This window comes from Toxotes jaculatrix, chromosome 3, assembly GCF_017976425.1.
Source record: "Toxotes jaculatrix isolate fToxJac2 chromosome 3, fToxJac2.pri, whole genome shotgun sequence".
NCBI lineage: Eukaryota > Metazoa > Chordata > Actinopteri > Toxotidae > Toxotes > Toxotes jaculatrix.
Genome location: NC_054396.1, coordinates 29,272,940 through 29,286,976, shown reverse-complemented (window position 1 = coordinate 29,286,976; position 14,037 = coordinate 29,272,940). Strand labels below are relative to the sequence as shown.

At 43.8% G+C, this 14,037-nt stretch overlaps 2 protein-coding genes across 3 annotated transcripts in view; one reads left to right on the top strand and one right to left on the bottom strand.

The window, feature by feature from the left end:
- LOC121179239 (dedicator of cytokinesis protein 3-like) overlaps positions 1-14,037 on the top strand; it is a 131,217-nt gene that overhangs the window by 99,956 nt on the left and 17,224 nt on the right. Inside the window, exons 15-27 of one of the 2 annotated variants that reach the window (XM_041033954.1) lie at positions 64-189; positions 1,586-1,710; positions 7,223-7,385; positions 7,629-7,735; positions 7,967-8,138; positions 8,394-8,491; positions 8,797-8,880; positions 9,480-9,580; positions 9,963-10,044; positions 10,695-10,865; positions 12,265-12,457; positions 12,843-12,970; positions 13,128-13,274. In XM_041033954.1, coding sequence (XP_040889888.1) covers positions 64-189; positions 1,586-1,710; positions 7,223-7,385; positions 7,629-7,735; positions 7,967-8,138; positions 8,394-8,491; positions 8,797-8,880; positions 9,480-9,580; positions 9,963-10,044; positions 10,695-10,865; positions 12,265-12,457; positions 12,843-12,970; positions 13,128-13,274 — 1,697 coding nt within the window. The remainder of the gene's footprint in view (positions 1-63; positions 190-1,585; positions 1,711-7,222; positions 7,386-7,628; positions 7,736-7,966; positions 8,139-8,393; positions 8,492-8,796; positions 8,881-9,479; positions 9,581-9,962; positions 10,045-10,694; positions 10,866-12,264; positions 12,458-12,842; positions 12,971-13,127; positions 13,275-14,037) is intronic. The other variant, XM_041033955.1, reaches the window with a different exon arrangement.
- On the bottom strand, positions 3,907-6,767 carry LOC121179240 (butyrophilin subfamily 2 member A1-like). The gene is made up of 4 exons (XM_041033956.1): positions 6,261-6,767; positions 5,611-5,952; positions 4,705-4,755; positions 3,907-4,251 (listed from the first exon to the last, which is right to left on the bottom strand). Exons 1-4 carry the CDS (start codon positions 6,313-6,315, stop codon positions 3,926-3,928), a joined length of 774 nt encoding a protein of 257 aa, XP_040889890.1. The 5' UTR covers positions 6,316-6,767; the 3' UTR covers positions 3,907-3,925.

The window sequence follows — 14,037 nt, the reverse complement described above, 5'->3', positions numbered from 1 at the left end:
TCTTTTGCTCATCAACCTGCTCGTCGCTCTTTCTGTCCTCTGTTTCTCCCTCCGTCCGTGCAGGTCTGATCATCTCTCTGCAGCTGCTGAGAGGGGACATGGAGCAGGTCCGCAGAGAGAACCCGCTCATCTTCAGCAGGGGCGTGGCCATCACACGCAAACTGGGCTTCCCGGATGTCATCATGCCAGGTGAGTCACGTATTCAGCTGCGTGTCTCCAAGATGTCCACCTCCGTCCATTTTCAGAAAGGCCCACCGTTTGAGACCTTACTACAGCAGGAAATGTCAGAATGATGCTGAGGAGTTTTAGTTTGTCACTTTTCATACATTATTTTTAAATAATGTTTTTTGCCAAAAATAAGACGAACATGCACATACAGACGTATATCAGCACAAAGTCAACAACCAGCCCCTCCTGTCACACATGCAGCATCTTCTCCAGCCCTGTCTGATAGAACACACGTCCAGTATACCTGCTCCTCCTCCATCATAGGCTTTCATAAAGATGCATCACTTGATTTTCTCTGAGTACTTGAAGCTGTGTTTCTCTCAGATTTCCGCTCAGATGTTGATGCTTTTGAATCAGCGGAATAATTTGGATTAAAATTCAAAGTATTGTCTCTGTTTTTTAAGTCTCACCTATTTAATGACCTCTTTGCAGGTTCAGAGAACATGGCCGGTGGCTTCATGTTGGATGTTAACTTTAACATAAACACACACAATGCAGAGTGATAGTGTGAACCACAGGCTGAGCCACAGGCTGAGCCACAGTGCCACCTGCTGCTGACAGTACTGGTTCACATAGTTCAGCAGCTAAATCAGCAACACACCAAACAAATTTCTAACAAGTGGCTGAGAGAGTGAAAGACAAACCATGAGACGTATGTTTAAAGTCAATGGTGTCACGCTCATGGTTTTGCTTTTATTTGCTAAATCTTTTGGAAACGTCTGTTTCCAGCCCGATGTAATGAACAGCATTTCTTTTAGTGTGCATCATAACGTCTCTGCTGTAGACAATCCACAGACCTCACAAAACAAAACTGCCCTAACAAAGGTGTGACCGTGCCGTGTGACTCATCCTGATGAACTTCAGCACGTTCAGTCTCAGAGAGAATCCTCTTCAGGCTGCAGACAGACGAGGAAACAGCACGGCTGCATTTCTACAGCACCTACACACACAGCTCATGCCCAAGTGTCCTTCACACCTCTTTCACATACATTAAACATGCATGTCACACTCTCCTCCCCTCGGACAGCGATGGAGCGAGTATTTAACTCCCATCCTGACACATTAAGGGAGACACCTTAGCTGAAATGATAAATGAATCCACTCACGTTAACACAGGTCATTAGTCTTGTGTGTGTCAGATGTATTCAGCTTATATGTGCCTCCATCTGTGTTGGAAATGTACGTCTCTTTACACGTAGAACATCCAGGTCTCTTTCACATTCTCAGGCACCTTTTATGTGTTTGTCAGGCTGAGATTTACATTTCAATGTCCTGACACGTCTCAGGTGAAATGTGAAAGAGTCTGTGAGGTTTTGTTTGCGTGTCCGCCTGTTAACGTGTCCATGTCTGGTCCCAGGTGACGTCCGGAATGACCTGTACCTGACGCTGGAGCGAGGGGATTTTGAGAGAGGAGGGAAGAGCGTGCAGAAGAACATCGAAGTCACCATGTATGTGCTTTATGCTGACGGAGAGATCCTCAAGGTAGGAGAGTCGTGCCACACGCCATTCATCAGTGAAAGAAAAGCAGCCGCTACACACAGTTTTCTTAATGTATTTATGTACAGTAACAGCGAGATGCTGTCCTGAAACCGAGGCTCAGCGTGAAATTAAGACTCATCTCCTCACACGAACAACCAGCAGCTGCAATGACGACCTTTGATCTATGTTCCTAAGAGACATTTTGGCTTCAGGATGAGCCAACACCAAAATTATAAACAAACATTTTCCCTGAGGCACACACCTGCTCCCACACCTTCATATTAACTTTACTTTAACTGACACCAGGACTGTACTTTCAAAAGGAGAACAAGAGGAAAAGAGAGAGTCCAGTAATCTTCACAGTAAAGGGCATACGTTTGGTTCAGGTCATGACTCAGTTAATACTGAAAATTTGGTAATGACTGATTAAAGTGGGCGTGGCTTATTACAAAAAAAAAAATCTAAATTTCTAAACATTTCACATTTCAAACTTCAAAAAACCAAAATCAATCCCCCGTACGTCACCAAAGTTACGAAGGTTCAGCTCACTGCAGCCGGAGGCCTGAACTGTGCCCCTGGGCCTGCAGCTCTGGTTCTGACGGCAGTTACAATATTAGTTAGAAAAGTCATTCAGTGCCGTGATAATAAATACAAAGCAGCAATATTTGTTAAATATATATTTACAAAATTGCAGTTTTACATAAAATGTGAAATACAAAATATTTACATTCATTTACAGCATAGTTTCGTGTCCATTTCCTGCAGCGTCATTTCTTTGCTGGAAAAAATACAAATAAAAATCAATCAGTTATTATTATTATTATTATTATTTATAGGAACTTAATGGTCAGTATGATGATCAGTAGTTTCATGAAATATTCAGACCCCTTTTTGCAAGTTATTGTGTTGTAGATTTTAGTTTAAATGGATACAACTGCCATTTTTACCCTTCAGTCTATAATCAATACAAAAGTGTTCAGACCCAAACTCCAAACTGTGGTCAGGTGCATCCTGTTTGCTTTAACTATCCTTGACATGTGTCTAGAATTTAAATGGAGTGTGCCTGTGGGAAACTGAAGTGATCAGACACAGTTTGTAAGTTTGGAAGCACCAGGACTCCTTCCAGAGTGTGAGACTGTGTGGCCGACTGGGTTGGCAGGCACGAAGCCCTGTGAATACTTCTGTAAAGTTTTCGAATCTTTTTTTTTACATTTGTGAAACGTGTTCTAAAAACCTGTTTTCACTTTGTCATAATATGGTTACTGACATAAACTCACTGATGGACATTTTATCCCTTTAAGATTAAATCTACAACACAAAGTGTGGAAACCGTGAGGGGGTCTGAATACTCTCTGAAGCCACTCATAATGGTTTGTCTGAGAAGACTTTAACAAACTTGACATGCTGAGACCAACATATTATTTGAACCTACCTCTGTTTGGGTATTTGCGATGCGTATCTGCGACACCTACAAGTCAGAAGAACTCCAACAGCAATGCCCAAAAAAAAAATTCCTAAGAGGATCCATTTGTTGGTGGTGTCCCCCGAGACATTCTCTGAAACACATTATAAAAAAAGCAAATGTCAGACTCAAAATGTTGTGGATTTGTAACTAAACATTTGCTGATTGTGTTTTATCATGAACTGAATCATCTTTTTACACCGGGTTATAAAGAGGACAGAGGCTGGACCCTTCTTTCCAGAGCATCACCTCTGATGTGTGATCGAGATGTAATTCGTCCAGTTAACTCGCTAATGGCATCTTGCTGATCTCTGTGGTGTGTGAATACTGTAAAGACCAGGACCCACACTCTTTCATGAGAGGAGGATAAATACTTGCACAGAGGTGCATTTAAAATAAGATAAACCTTTATTAGTCCCACAACGGGGAAATTACATTTCAATCAGAACTGGAAATAAAACAAACTGGGCTGCTGATTCCAGTCTGCTGCTGGCTATGCTCTCTGAGCCTTGGAGGCCTTTCTTTGTGTTTTTAGCACTGATATGTACATAAAGTCAGTCAGCAACTATCAGTGACTGGATTGGTCAGTGTTCACATGATGTGAACAGATGCTTCCACAAATGAAAATGGGACAGGAAAACACAACTTATAAAGGAGACAGGTGCGAGAGACAGGAATGCTGAACTGTTCCTTTAAGAGCTTAAATTAATGCACCCATCTCCCACTTCAGGGACGAAGGGTTTCATTCAGTGTCCATCACAGTCTCTTTGCATTTAAAAGACTAATAAAAGGAATCTCACCACAGAAAGGAACATAGATGTCAGCCTTGGTCATGTGGCCGATGGCCTCCTGCTTGGCTGCACAGTGGAATACTTTGGTTTTGGTCCTGTTCACAGTGGTGAGGAGGCTGACGGAGTAGTAGCCCCCTCTTTCTGAGACGTGTTGCTCAGCAGGGAGGACGTTTCCATCGCTGTCCTGCCACTCCAGCGTAGGCATGGGATAGGCTCTGAGTACCTCACACATCAGCAGCACCCCGCTCTTCGTGACATTAACGATCCTGGTGTACGGCTTTGGAGCCGCACCTGTTAACAAAGTGTAAACAGTAGCTGTCAATAAGCGACACCTGTTATTTCAACGTGTCACATTCACGTTTAATCAACAGACACCACCAGTAGACGCCAACCATGAAATGTAACGTGCCTGGTTCAAATCAAGTTATGATTCTTTCCCCCTCATTTCTGTCAGCTTTCCACTACTGCTGTTTAATAACAGAATGTTTTGTATTTTGTCAAAGACTTATCTGATCATACAATCATCAAACCAAAACAGTGACTGGTTCCAAAGGGATGTATCTGTCTGTGAACTGTGTCAGAAAGCCAGTGTGTCTTTTAGATTGTGGCCCACAGTACTGAATGAACCTGAACTCAACATATGTCAAGTGTTTTATATTATAGATGTATTTTAATAAGTTATTTTATTATAATTATTATGGTACAAATGCTGCAGATGTAGAGATCAGTATTATCATCACTCACCACTGATTTCTCCTGACCGCTCTGTTAAGGCAGGATGCTGTGAGTCACGATCTAAAAGGCACATCAGAGCATTAAGATTTTTCTGTCGTAAGTGAGGTAAAACATCAAGGCCAGTATCTGGTTCTGAGGAACCCGTCTCACAAAGCTAAGCTATGGGTTTGTAACAAATGGCCAACAGGAAGCTGTATTCTGAAAAAAAAGTTGTTAACTAATGTTAACTAATTAAATCTGTCATTAGATTAAATGCTAATTCTTTTGGAAAAGTGATTACTGCTGTTTTTTAGTTTTCAAAATCTGTCCCAGAGACCTAAACCAGGTTTGGTGACCGAGCAGCTTTTTTGGCATAGATCAAATTCAAGTTATCCACCAGAGACTGGAAAGCTGAGGTGAAGCCTGAAGGTGACGTGTGGAGAAATGTTATAGGAGACGTTATCCTTCAGTTGTTAGCATAGCTAATTTATAGCTACAGCTAATTTATGTAATAATTAGCACAACCAATGTCACAGGGGCAGAGTTTTAGCTACAGGTTAATGGATGTGTTATTAGCAGAACATGCAGCAGAAACAGTTAGTCACCTGGTTTACAGGTAAAAGCTGAAAATTAAGACAATGCAGCGGACTCCTTTCCTGCAGGAACACAGAGACAGAAGAAGGTCTTGCAAACATGCAAGTTGCATAGTCGGGGACCAATTCAGTGCAGGATGAACCCCAAGAAAAAAGAAGAGAAGAACAATCAGACAAACATCTTGGCTACGTTCAGCTCCAGCTTCATTAGCAGTATTATCTATAGTATCACTAGTACTACCACTTTAGCCTACACTGAACCGTCAAAGTAAAATACTGTCAAAACACTGCAGCATTACTCGAAGCACAGAACTGACAGTAACTGTTTTATTAACATACTCACTGACAACAAGAGAAATATAAAATGTTTTTCTGCGTGGCCGGTGATGTGGGAAGTCACAGGTGTAGTTTCCGCTGTCAGCCACCTTTGTGCTTCTGATGACTATGGAGGCGTTTCCATGCTTCAGTTCTTCTTCAAAATGTGAGACACGACCTTTGAACTGGTCATCTTGACCTGGGCGGCCTTTATTGTAATGACTGCCTCTATCATACAGGAAGACCTCCATGTGACGGTCCTTCCTCCAGTCAAACAGCTCTGACTCTATGTTCTCCTGGGTGATGAGGGAACAGGGCAAGGTGGCGTTGCTCCCTTCAACCACAACCACCAACCTGTTGGCCCCTGGTCCTGCAAGAGAAAGTATATCATTCAGAACATGTATGTGCAAGATAATCAGGTTAGATCAGGTTCGCACGTGTGTCCGAAACTTTCCTGCGAAAACGAATAAATAAATAAAAAAGTTTTATGAACTTTATGAAAAATGTGGGATAGTAACAGACTGATCCTGCTGCTGCACCGAGCTACTGAATCTCCTCAGATAATATTATTATGACCGTGTTGTCTGGTATCAGCCGCTGCGGCTCTGTCACAGATACGGTGGGATTTATGGTTTTTATCGTTATGCACCACAGCTCCCACAGTTTCTGTGCTCTTACCGTCTGCCTCCACAATCACCGCCAGGAGCCACAGGTAAACTGGGCGAAGATCCATTACTGTCAGCCTTACGTTCAATCCAGCGGCGGTTCTCGAACTTTCTCTGTAGCACCGATCGATTGAAACAATCGCTCCCTCCTGTTCTCGGTTGTATAATTTTAGTGTCAGATGAAGAGCGCTGGTTTTGTTTTGTCTGCTTTTAATTTAAAACCCCGTTTGAATGAACATTCCTCAGTGCTCGTGAGGGAGTCGGTGGTCCGCGAGCACAGAGGAACAGTGAAAAGCTCCAGGCACGAGCGGTATCTGCTCGTGGATAACCCCGCCCCCCTGTCACTCACACAACGACAGAACTCCAAAATAGTGTTGGGAATTCCGGCTCTTTTTAGAGAACCGGAGAACAGCACTACTCCAAAAACGAGCCGGGAGTCTTGTTCACCTGGAAGGGCTTCAGCTTTACGGTTACTCTTACGTTCACTGTATTAAATTCCCGCCGCTCACTTACAACTCGCTCAACGTCAACTCTCCAGCAGACATCTTCCTCGCGCACACTTCCGCACGCTCATACACAAAAACAAGTACGCGCACACAGAGCAGTATACACTGCCCAGCTTCTTAAATGGACGTGCCACTCTTCTAACACAGTAAATATCACGTGTGACGTGTTGAAGGTGTTGTCTGCCACGCGCTGCTGGATGGACGCACACTAACTTTTGGACGTGCTCTGTCTCTAACACGTGTCTTGTTAAACAAGCCGTGTAATGTCACAGCTGATTCCACAAACTCGCCTTTTTTTTACAAGACACGTGTTTTATCCGCATCGTCTCTTCTTGACTGATGAAATTACCTTCCTGAAAACACTGGAAAATACTGTGGAACAGAAGCAAGCGCAGCATGAAGCTGCACACCTTACACTGAATGGTTGTATATGAATCTGTGTGTGTCCCTCTCCCTGTCCCCCCCGCAGGACTGCATCAGTCTGGGCTCAGGAGAGTCCAACATGCCAGAGCATCGCTCCTTCGTGCTCTACCACAACAACAGCCCTCGATGGAGTGAAGTGATCAAACTGCCAATTCCCATTGACCGTTTCAGAGGCTCCCACCTACGCTTCGAATTCAGACACTGCTCAAGTGAGTAACGCAGGGGTCCAGACAGACAGACAGACAGGTAGACAGACGGACAGACAGGCAGACACAGACAGACAGGTAGACACAGACAGGTAGACAGACAGACAGGTAGATTTATTTACCAAATCAGGGTATCAAAGCAAAGCCAGGAGGACATTTGCTTCACTCTAAACTGGCTCGGCCTCTCAGGTCTCTCCTTCTCTCTTTCCTGTATCTTTGTTTCTCTTTTTTTCTCTCACTCTACAGCAAAGGACAAAGGAGAGAAGAAGCTGTTTGGTTTTGCCTTCACTCCTCTGATGAGGGAGGATGGAACTACTCTGTCAGACGAGAGCCACGAACTCTACGTTTACAAGGTCGGACATAATTGTTGTGTTGCTGCTGTGCAAAAAAAAATAAGTACACTTTATTTTTTATTTATTTATTTTCTTCTTTTTTTACATACACACACACACACACACACACATATATATGTCATACAACTGCTGTGACCTCCTGTCAGTTTGAGATGTGTGAGGTTGCAGGTGTTGCCCGTTGATGGTGGGATTTACCGTTCTTTGTCTATGTCTAACTCCCCTTTTCCTCAGTGTGATGAGAACACGACCTTCAGTAACCACGCCCTCTACCTGGGCCTGCCCTGCTGTAAAGAAGACTTCAACAGCTGTCCCAGCATCCCCTCCAGCCTCATCTTCCAGCGCAGCACCAAGGAGACCTTCTGGATCTCCACACAGCTCTCCTCCACCAAGCTCACTCAGAATGGTACTGATGGTCCAACATTATTTTCCCCATTTTTTGGAAAATAATGTTGGGAATACCTTCATGTATTGTGATTGTTTGTGCTTAAAAAGCATCTAAAGCTTTTTTTCTTTTAGCTCCATTAAAAGTTTCTGATCATTTCTCCATGTATTTATTCATCCTGCACCCTGGTGTTGTCTGACCAGGGCCTTCCTTTCCTGGTGTGACCTCATTTGCCTTTGAGACTTTTCTGTTGGTTGACATTGCGTTGTCTTTCAGTGGATCTTCTGGCCCTGCTCAAGTGGAAGGCCCATCCAGACCGGGTCATGGACATTCTCGGTCGACTAAGACACGTCAGTGGAGAGGAGATAGTGAAGGTGAGGTTTAGCCAGTCTGTAAAAAAATATAACCATGCGTCGCTCCTGGGGTGAAATGGGTTCTTGCTAAGGAGGGATCACTTCTGTCAGATTATTTTGTCTTTCTGTCAGTGTTGTAACATCACTGTAGATCCCCTCAGTCGAGAGCTGCATGGGAAACTGAATTGATCTGACAGGAAATACAGGCAGCCAGTAACTGGCCGCACACTGATGTTGACCTGTTTGACCTGTTTACAGTTGATCAGTTCTCTGTCATACTCACTTAGACAGATGTAACTGTAACTGACTGTGTATGTGTGTGGCAGTTTCTCCAAGACATTCTGGACACCTTATTCTCCATCTTAGATGACAACACGGACAAATATGGACCACTGGTGTTCCAGTCATTGGTAAGTTTGTGTGTGTGTAAAAATAAATAAATAAATACAAAATAAAATAGAAAGAAAGTAGAATATTTACAATTTTCTACCCAGATGACTCAGTGAGTCTGTTTCCTTTAACTCAGTCCAATGACTGAAGTGACTCAGTCACTCAGTTTCAGTCAGTTTCACGTCAGTTGTGTAACAGAAACACAAACTCACAGACAGACCCACACAGCAGTGCAGACTGATTGATTAGGTCTGTGAGAACTGCCTGTTTGAGCAGCAGATCACAGAAAGTTGCACCTGTGATGGGACAGTTTCCCGTCAACAACAAACGCAGTCACATTAAATTCACGGTTGGAAAATTAAGTTCATGTTTATTTGTCCTCGCAATTATTAAAAATATACACAGAAATAAAATATATGGCTTCTCTCTGGATGATGTGTATTTTCTTAACAACATTACATAGTGATTGATTGTTGTTGACCACTGTACCAAACAAATATAAGTAAAAAGAGGTTTGGATGCAGTTATGATCAAGGCAGCTATATAAATATATATTTAGCTTAATGTGTCTCCTTCATGTATTGTCATTATAACACCTCTGTGTCTCTCCCTCTCTCAGGTGTTCATTATAAACCTGCTCAGGGACAGTAAATACTACCACTTCAGGCCGGTGATGGACACGTATATCCAGAAGCACTTTGCTGGTGCTTTGGCCTACAAGTGAGTGTTTTGGTTCTTACTAATACCCTGAATGCAACATCACAGCTCATTTACTGCTGAATACACTGAGTTTGTCAGTGTTTTCACCAGTGAATCAGCCTGTTGCATAATTCCTTCACTGCACTGTGTGCAGACACGTGTGTGGTGGGAGCAGTGGAGCAGCGCTGGTCACAGCATCACAGGTCTTGGTTGTGTTTTTAAGTTGCTGCTTATTATTTATTCAAAGCAGCTAAAGCCAGTATTGTTATAATAACAGTGAATGAAATGACACTGTGAACAGAGTGATGGTGAGGGTTAGGGTTAGTGAGAGTACAGGACCTAGATTCAGTGTGTGCGGCTCAGATGCTGTAATGCTGTGTGTTTACTGTGTGTTGTGTTTCAGAGAGCTGATCCGCTGTCTGAAGTGGTACATGGACCGCTCTGCAGAGGTAGTCAGACAGGACCACATCCAGGAAGCCATGAGGGTAAGAGCCACTGGCTGAAGCTGTGTCCATCTTTGCTTCAACCATGAAGCTTTACCAACATTTTGAAATCTTTGTAATTCATCCCACTGAACGTCTTCGCTCAGTCTGCCAGCAGAAAGCCGACTGCGCGTCTTCACCACTGCATCACATTATGGACAGAGCTTAGAACAGATGTACCATCACAGGCAGATGTACAGAGTGTACCACAGTTAGCAGACAAACGCTGCTCAGCACTTTAAAATATTCATCAGACTCAAACATCCGTCGGAAATGGGTCATTCTGTTGAGTAAAACTGGACAGTGTGAATTATTGAGGATGGTTTTCACACACGCTGCAGCTGTGGCTTCAGATCTGAGTTTCTATTCATCTTTAATGAGACTGTGTGTGTGTGTGTCCATGTCCATGTCCATGTCCACTGAGTTTTAGCCTGTGTCTGTCTGTCTTATTCTTCCACAAACTATTATTCAAATATCATTTCAATAGAATTTGCGTTTCCCTGAAATGTTAATGTTTGAATAAAACAGTGAATTGGACAGTAAATCCTCATGTTGACCACGTTTGTATGTTAAAAGAAAATATTTATGCAGTGTGTTGTCTTAATGTGTCTTCCTGTTGTTTGTGTCTCTCTCACACAAACCCGTGCCTTCAGGCCCTGGAGTATCTCTTTAAGTTTATCGTCCAGTCTCGGATCCTTTACTCTCGGGCCACGTGTGGGATGGAGGAGGAGCAGTTTCGCCTCAGCATCCAGGAACTGTTTCAGTCGATCCGCTTCGTCCTCAGCCTGGACAGCCGCAACTCAGAGACCCTCATCTTCACACAGGTAAGGCAACACACACATACACACACACACACACACACACTAACAAGTTCTACAGGTTCTTCTTTGTTTTTATGTTTTTTTGTTCTGTCAAAGGTCAGAATAATTTATTTTTGATTAAGTAATCCTACAGCTAAAATGTAGCTGCACCTTGTTGTCTTTAGTTTTACTTCTGTGAAAGTGAATTCCATGATGTTAGAAATGTATTTGCTCATAGTTTAGTTGCCTCCTCAGCTTCTTTCCCATCTTGGCTCTTAGTTGCTTTAATCTGACTCTTATCTCCTGTATTTACCTCCTTCCACTTGTACCTCGGACCTTTCCTTTCTTCCTTCCCTCACCTTCTCTGTCAATCTCCCACAATTCTTTGCTCCATCCACTGGGTTCCTATTATTCCTCCTGGGCCTCTTCCCTGTACGCCCATGCACCACAGGGCTCCCAGCCTTGTCCAGGCCTAAATCAAGCCCCAGGCCCTGGTATTGGGCCTACCACTCCCTTAGCACTAGCCCCTGCCCCGGGCCAAGCCCAGCCCCCTGCCCCAGGACAGGCTCCTGGCAGCGGGCAAGCCAACTGCACTCAGGCCTGGAGCTCCAACGCTCTGCGGCCATCTCCGCTGTCAGTAAGTAGACTTCTGGATGAAAACTACAACACCCCGTACTGTGTGTGAAGCCCAGAGTCCTCATTCACCTGTTCAGCTGTTTGTGAGCCTAACTTCACACACACAGACACACACACACACATCCTTGTGATCCTGTCTTCACATACACAAGAACAAATTTCTCACACGACCTTCACTGACTGCTTAGTCACACCCTCGTTGTTCTACAGACCCACCGTGGATCACGGTCCCGTATAATCACACACACTATAGACACACACTGATTCAGTGCGTCATCTCTTGCCCTCTGATCCGAGTCTCAGCTCTGCTGTGTGTTTTTAATCATGTTTGATATCTCTCACTCTGGTTTCGGTGCTTTTTCTTCTTAACTTTTTAACTTCCCCTGATTCTTTCAGTCTTTCCCTTTTAATATTCACGTAATGAACAAACTCACAAAATGACTTTTTCCTTGTTCACTCTCCTGTGTGTCCTTCAGATGTCTCCAGTGGTGAACAGCTGTCATGCAAAGTGAATCTAGTTTCATGAATTTTAGAACGCAACGCTTCATACTTGGTGATCGGTTTGAAAACTGAATGACAAACCTGCATGAAGCTTTTCACCACGTTCACGTTGACTCAGCTCTGAATGAATGAAGCCACGGTCACGTGTCTGTCCACAAACACAGGAGCTAACATCATTAACAATGCCGCCCAGTCTCCCTCTCTTTTTCTTTCAAACCTGTGCTCTCCTCCGTAAACATGCCTCTCACCTCGTCACTCACCCTCTCCTCTCCCTCCTCACCCTCAGGCCGCTCTGCTGAACTCCTTCCCAGCCATCTTTGATGAGCTGCTGCAGATGTTCATGGTGCAGGAAGTGGCAGAGTTTGTTCGCGGCACTCTGGGCAGTATGCCGTCCACGGTGCACATAGGACAGTCCATGGACGTGGTCAAACTGCAGTCTATAGCCCGCACTGTGGACAGCAGGCTCTTCTCTTTCCCAGGTGAAAGTTACATGTCTTATTGTTCTTCTCTGATTCGTCCTTTTCTATCATATGAAATGGAAATTAATGAGTCATATATGTCTCCAGAACATTTTTCATCTTACTTGAACCTGCTTCATCCAACAAACCTGAAAGTTTGTGTAGTAACACTGTTAACTTAAACTTAATCTAACAGATTAGATAAATTATCAAAACAGAATCAGCTCTTCAGCACTTCAGTACAAATGCAAAAGGCTGGACACAAATAATGTTCTGGAATAACAAGCACCAAAACCATTTTGTATTTGAATATGTTTTTGTGTGTGTGTGTGTGTGTGTGTGTGTGTGTGTGTGTGTGTGTGTGTGTGTGTGTGTGTGTATTTGTGTGTGGGGTTTGTGCCCTCAGAGTCTCGAAGGATCCTGCTTCCTGTGGTCCTGCATCACATCCATCTTCATCTGAGGCAGCAGAAAGAGCTTCTCATTTGCTCTGGAATACTCAGCTCGATATTCTCTATTATCAAGACCAGCTCACTGGTAACACACACACACACACACACACACACACGCACATACACACACACACACACACACACACACACACACACACACACGCACACACGCACACGCACACACACACGCACACACACGCACACACACATATGCACACCTTTTCTCTCATCTTTCCCTCCAGGACACATCAGTGCAGGAGGAGGTGGAGATGATGGTGGAGTCTCTGTTGGATGTCCTCCTGCAGACCCTGCTGTCAATCATGAGCAAGAGCCAATCGCAGGAGGCGGTAAGGGGTCAACGCTGTCCGCAGTGCACCGCGGAGATCACTGTTAGTAACTAACAATACGACTACTACTATTCACCTCCCACCCCCCTCGTCCATCCTGTGTCTGTCTGCCTGTTTATCCATGCTTCCTGTGGCAGGGCAATATTTGTTTATTTTTCCTTTATATTATCACAAAATAGTTGTTTACTGTTCACTTCTAAATGACAATCACAAGTTAAACTTTAACAAAATGTGTCACAGTGTGAGACATTTTCTCCAAAGTACCAGTGTTTCATTTTGACTATCAGTAGAAGTGAACATGTGATTTTACATCCTTTTGTCCATATTGTCCTCCTTCACCCATCCTGTCTCTGACCCCTCGCTCCCCCTGCACGTCTCCTCTGTTAACCGTCCCATTAGACGGCACTCAGTCTTCATCTTCCTCCTCCTCCTCATCCTCTTCTCTTTTTTGCCTGCCTTAATAATTCTTATAAAGTTCTATTTTACTCGTGTCCTGCCTTTGTTGTCTGTATTTCTGGAGAAAAACAGCATGTGTCTTAGTTAAACTGTAGACGTGTCATGTAGTTGTGTGTTATACGTACGTGTATGAGTCAGATATCCTTCTTTGTATATTCATATTTACATATTTCAGAGCTCCTTTTATCTCTGGCTCAGTCTCTATTTGTCCCGTCCACTACACCTTTGTTTGTACGGAGAGTTCGCCTTATTACAAGCTTTATCGAGAACCTCCCCGTAATATTAGCGCCCCCACTGCCGCAAGTGTGCGACTTAATGAAGGGTGACACTCCGCAGTTAAAGGCTGGTG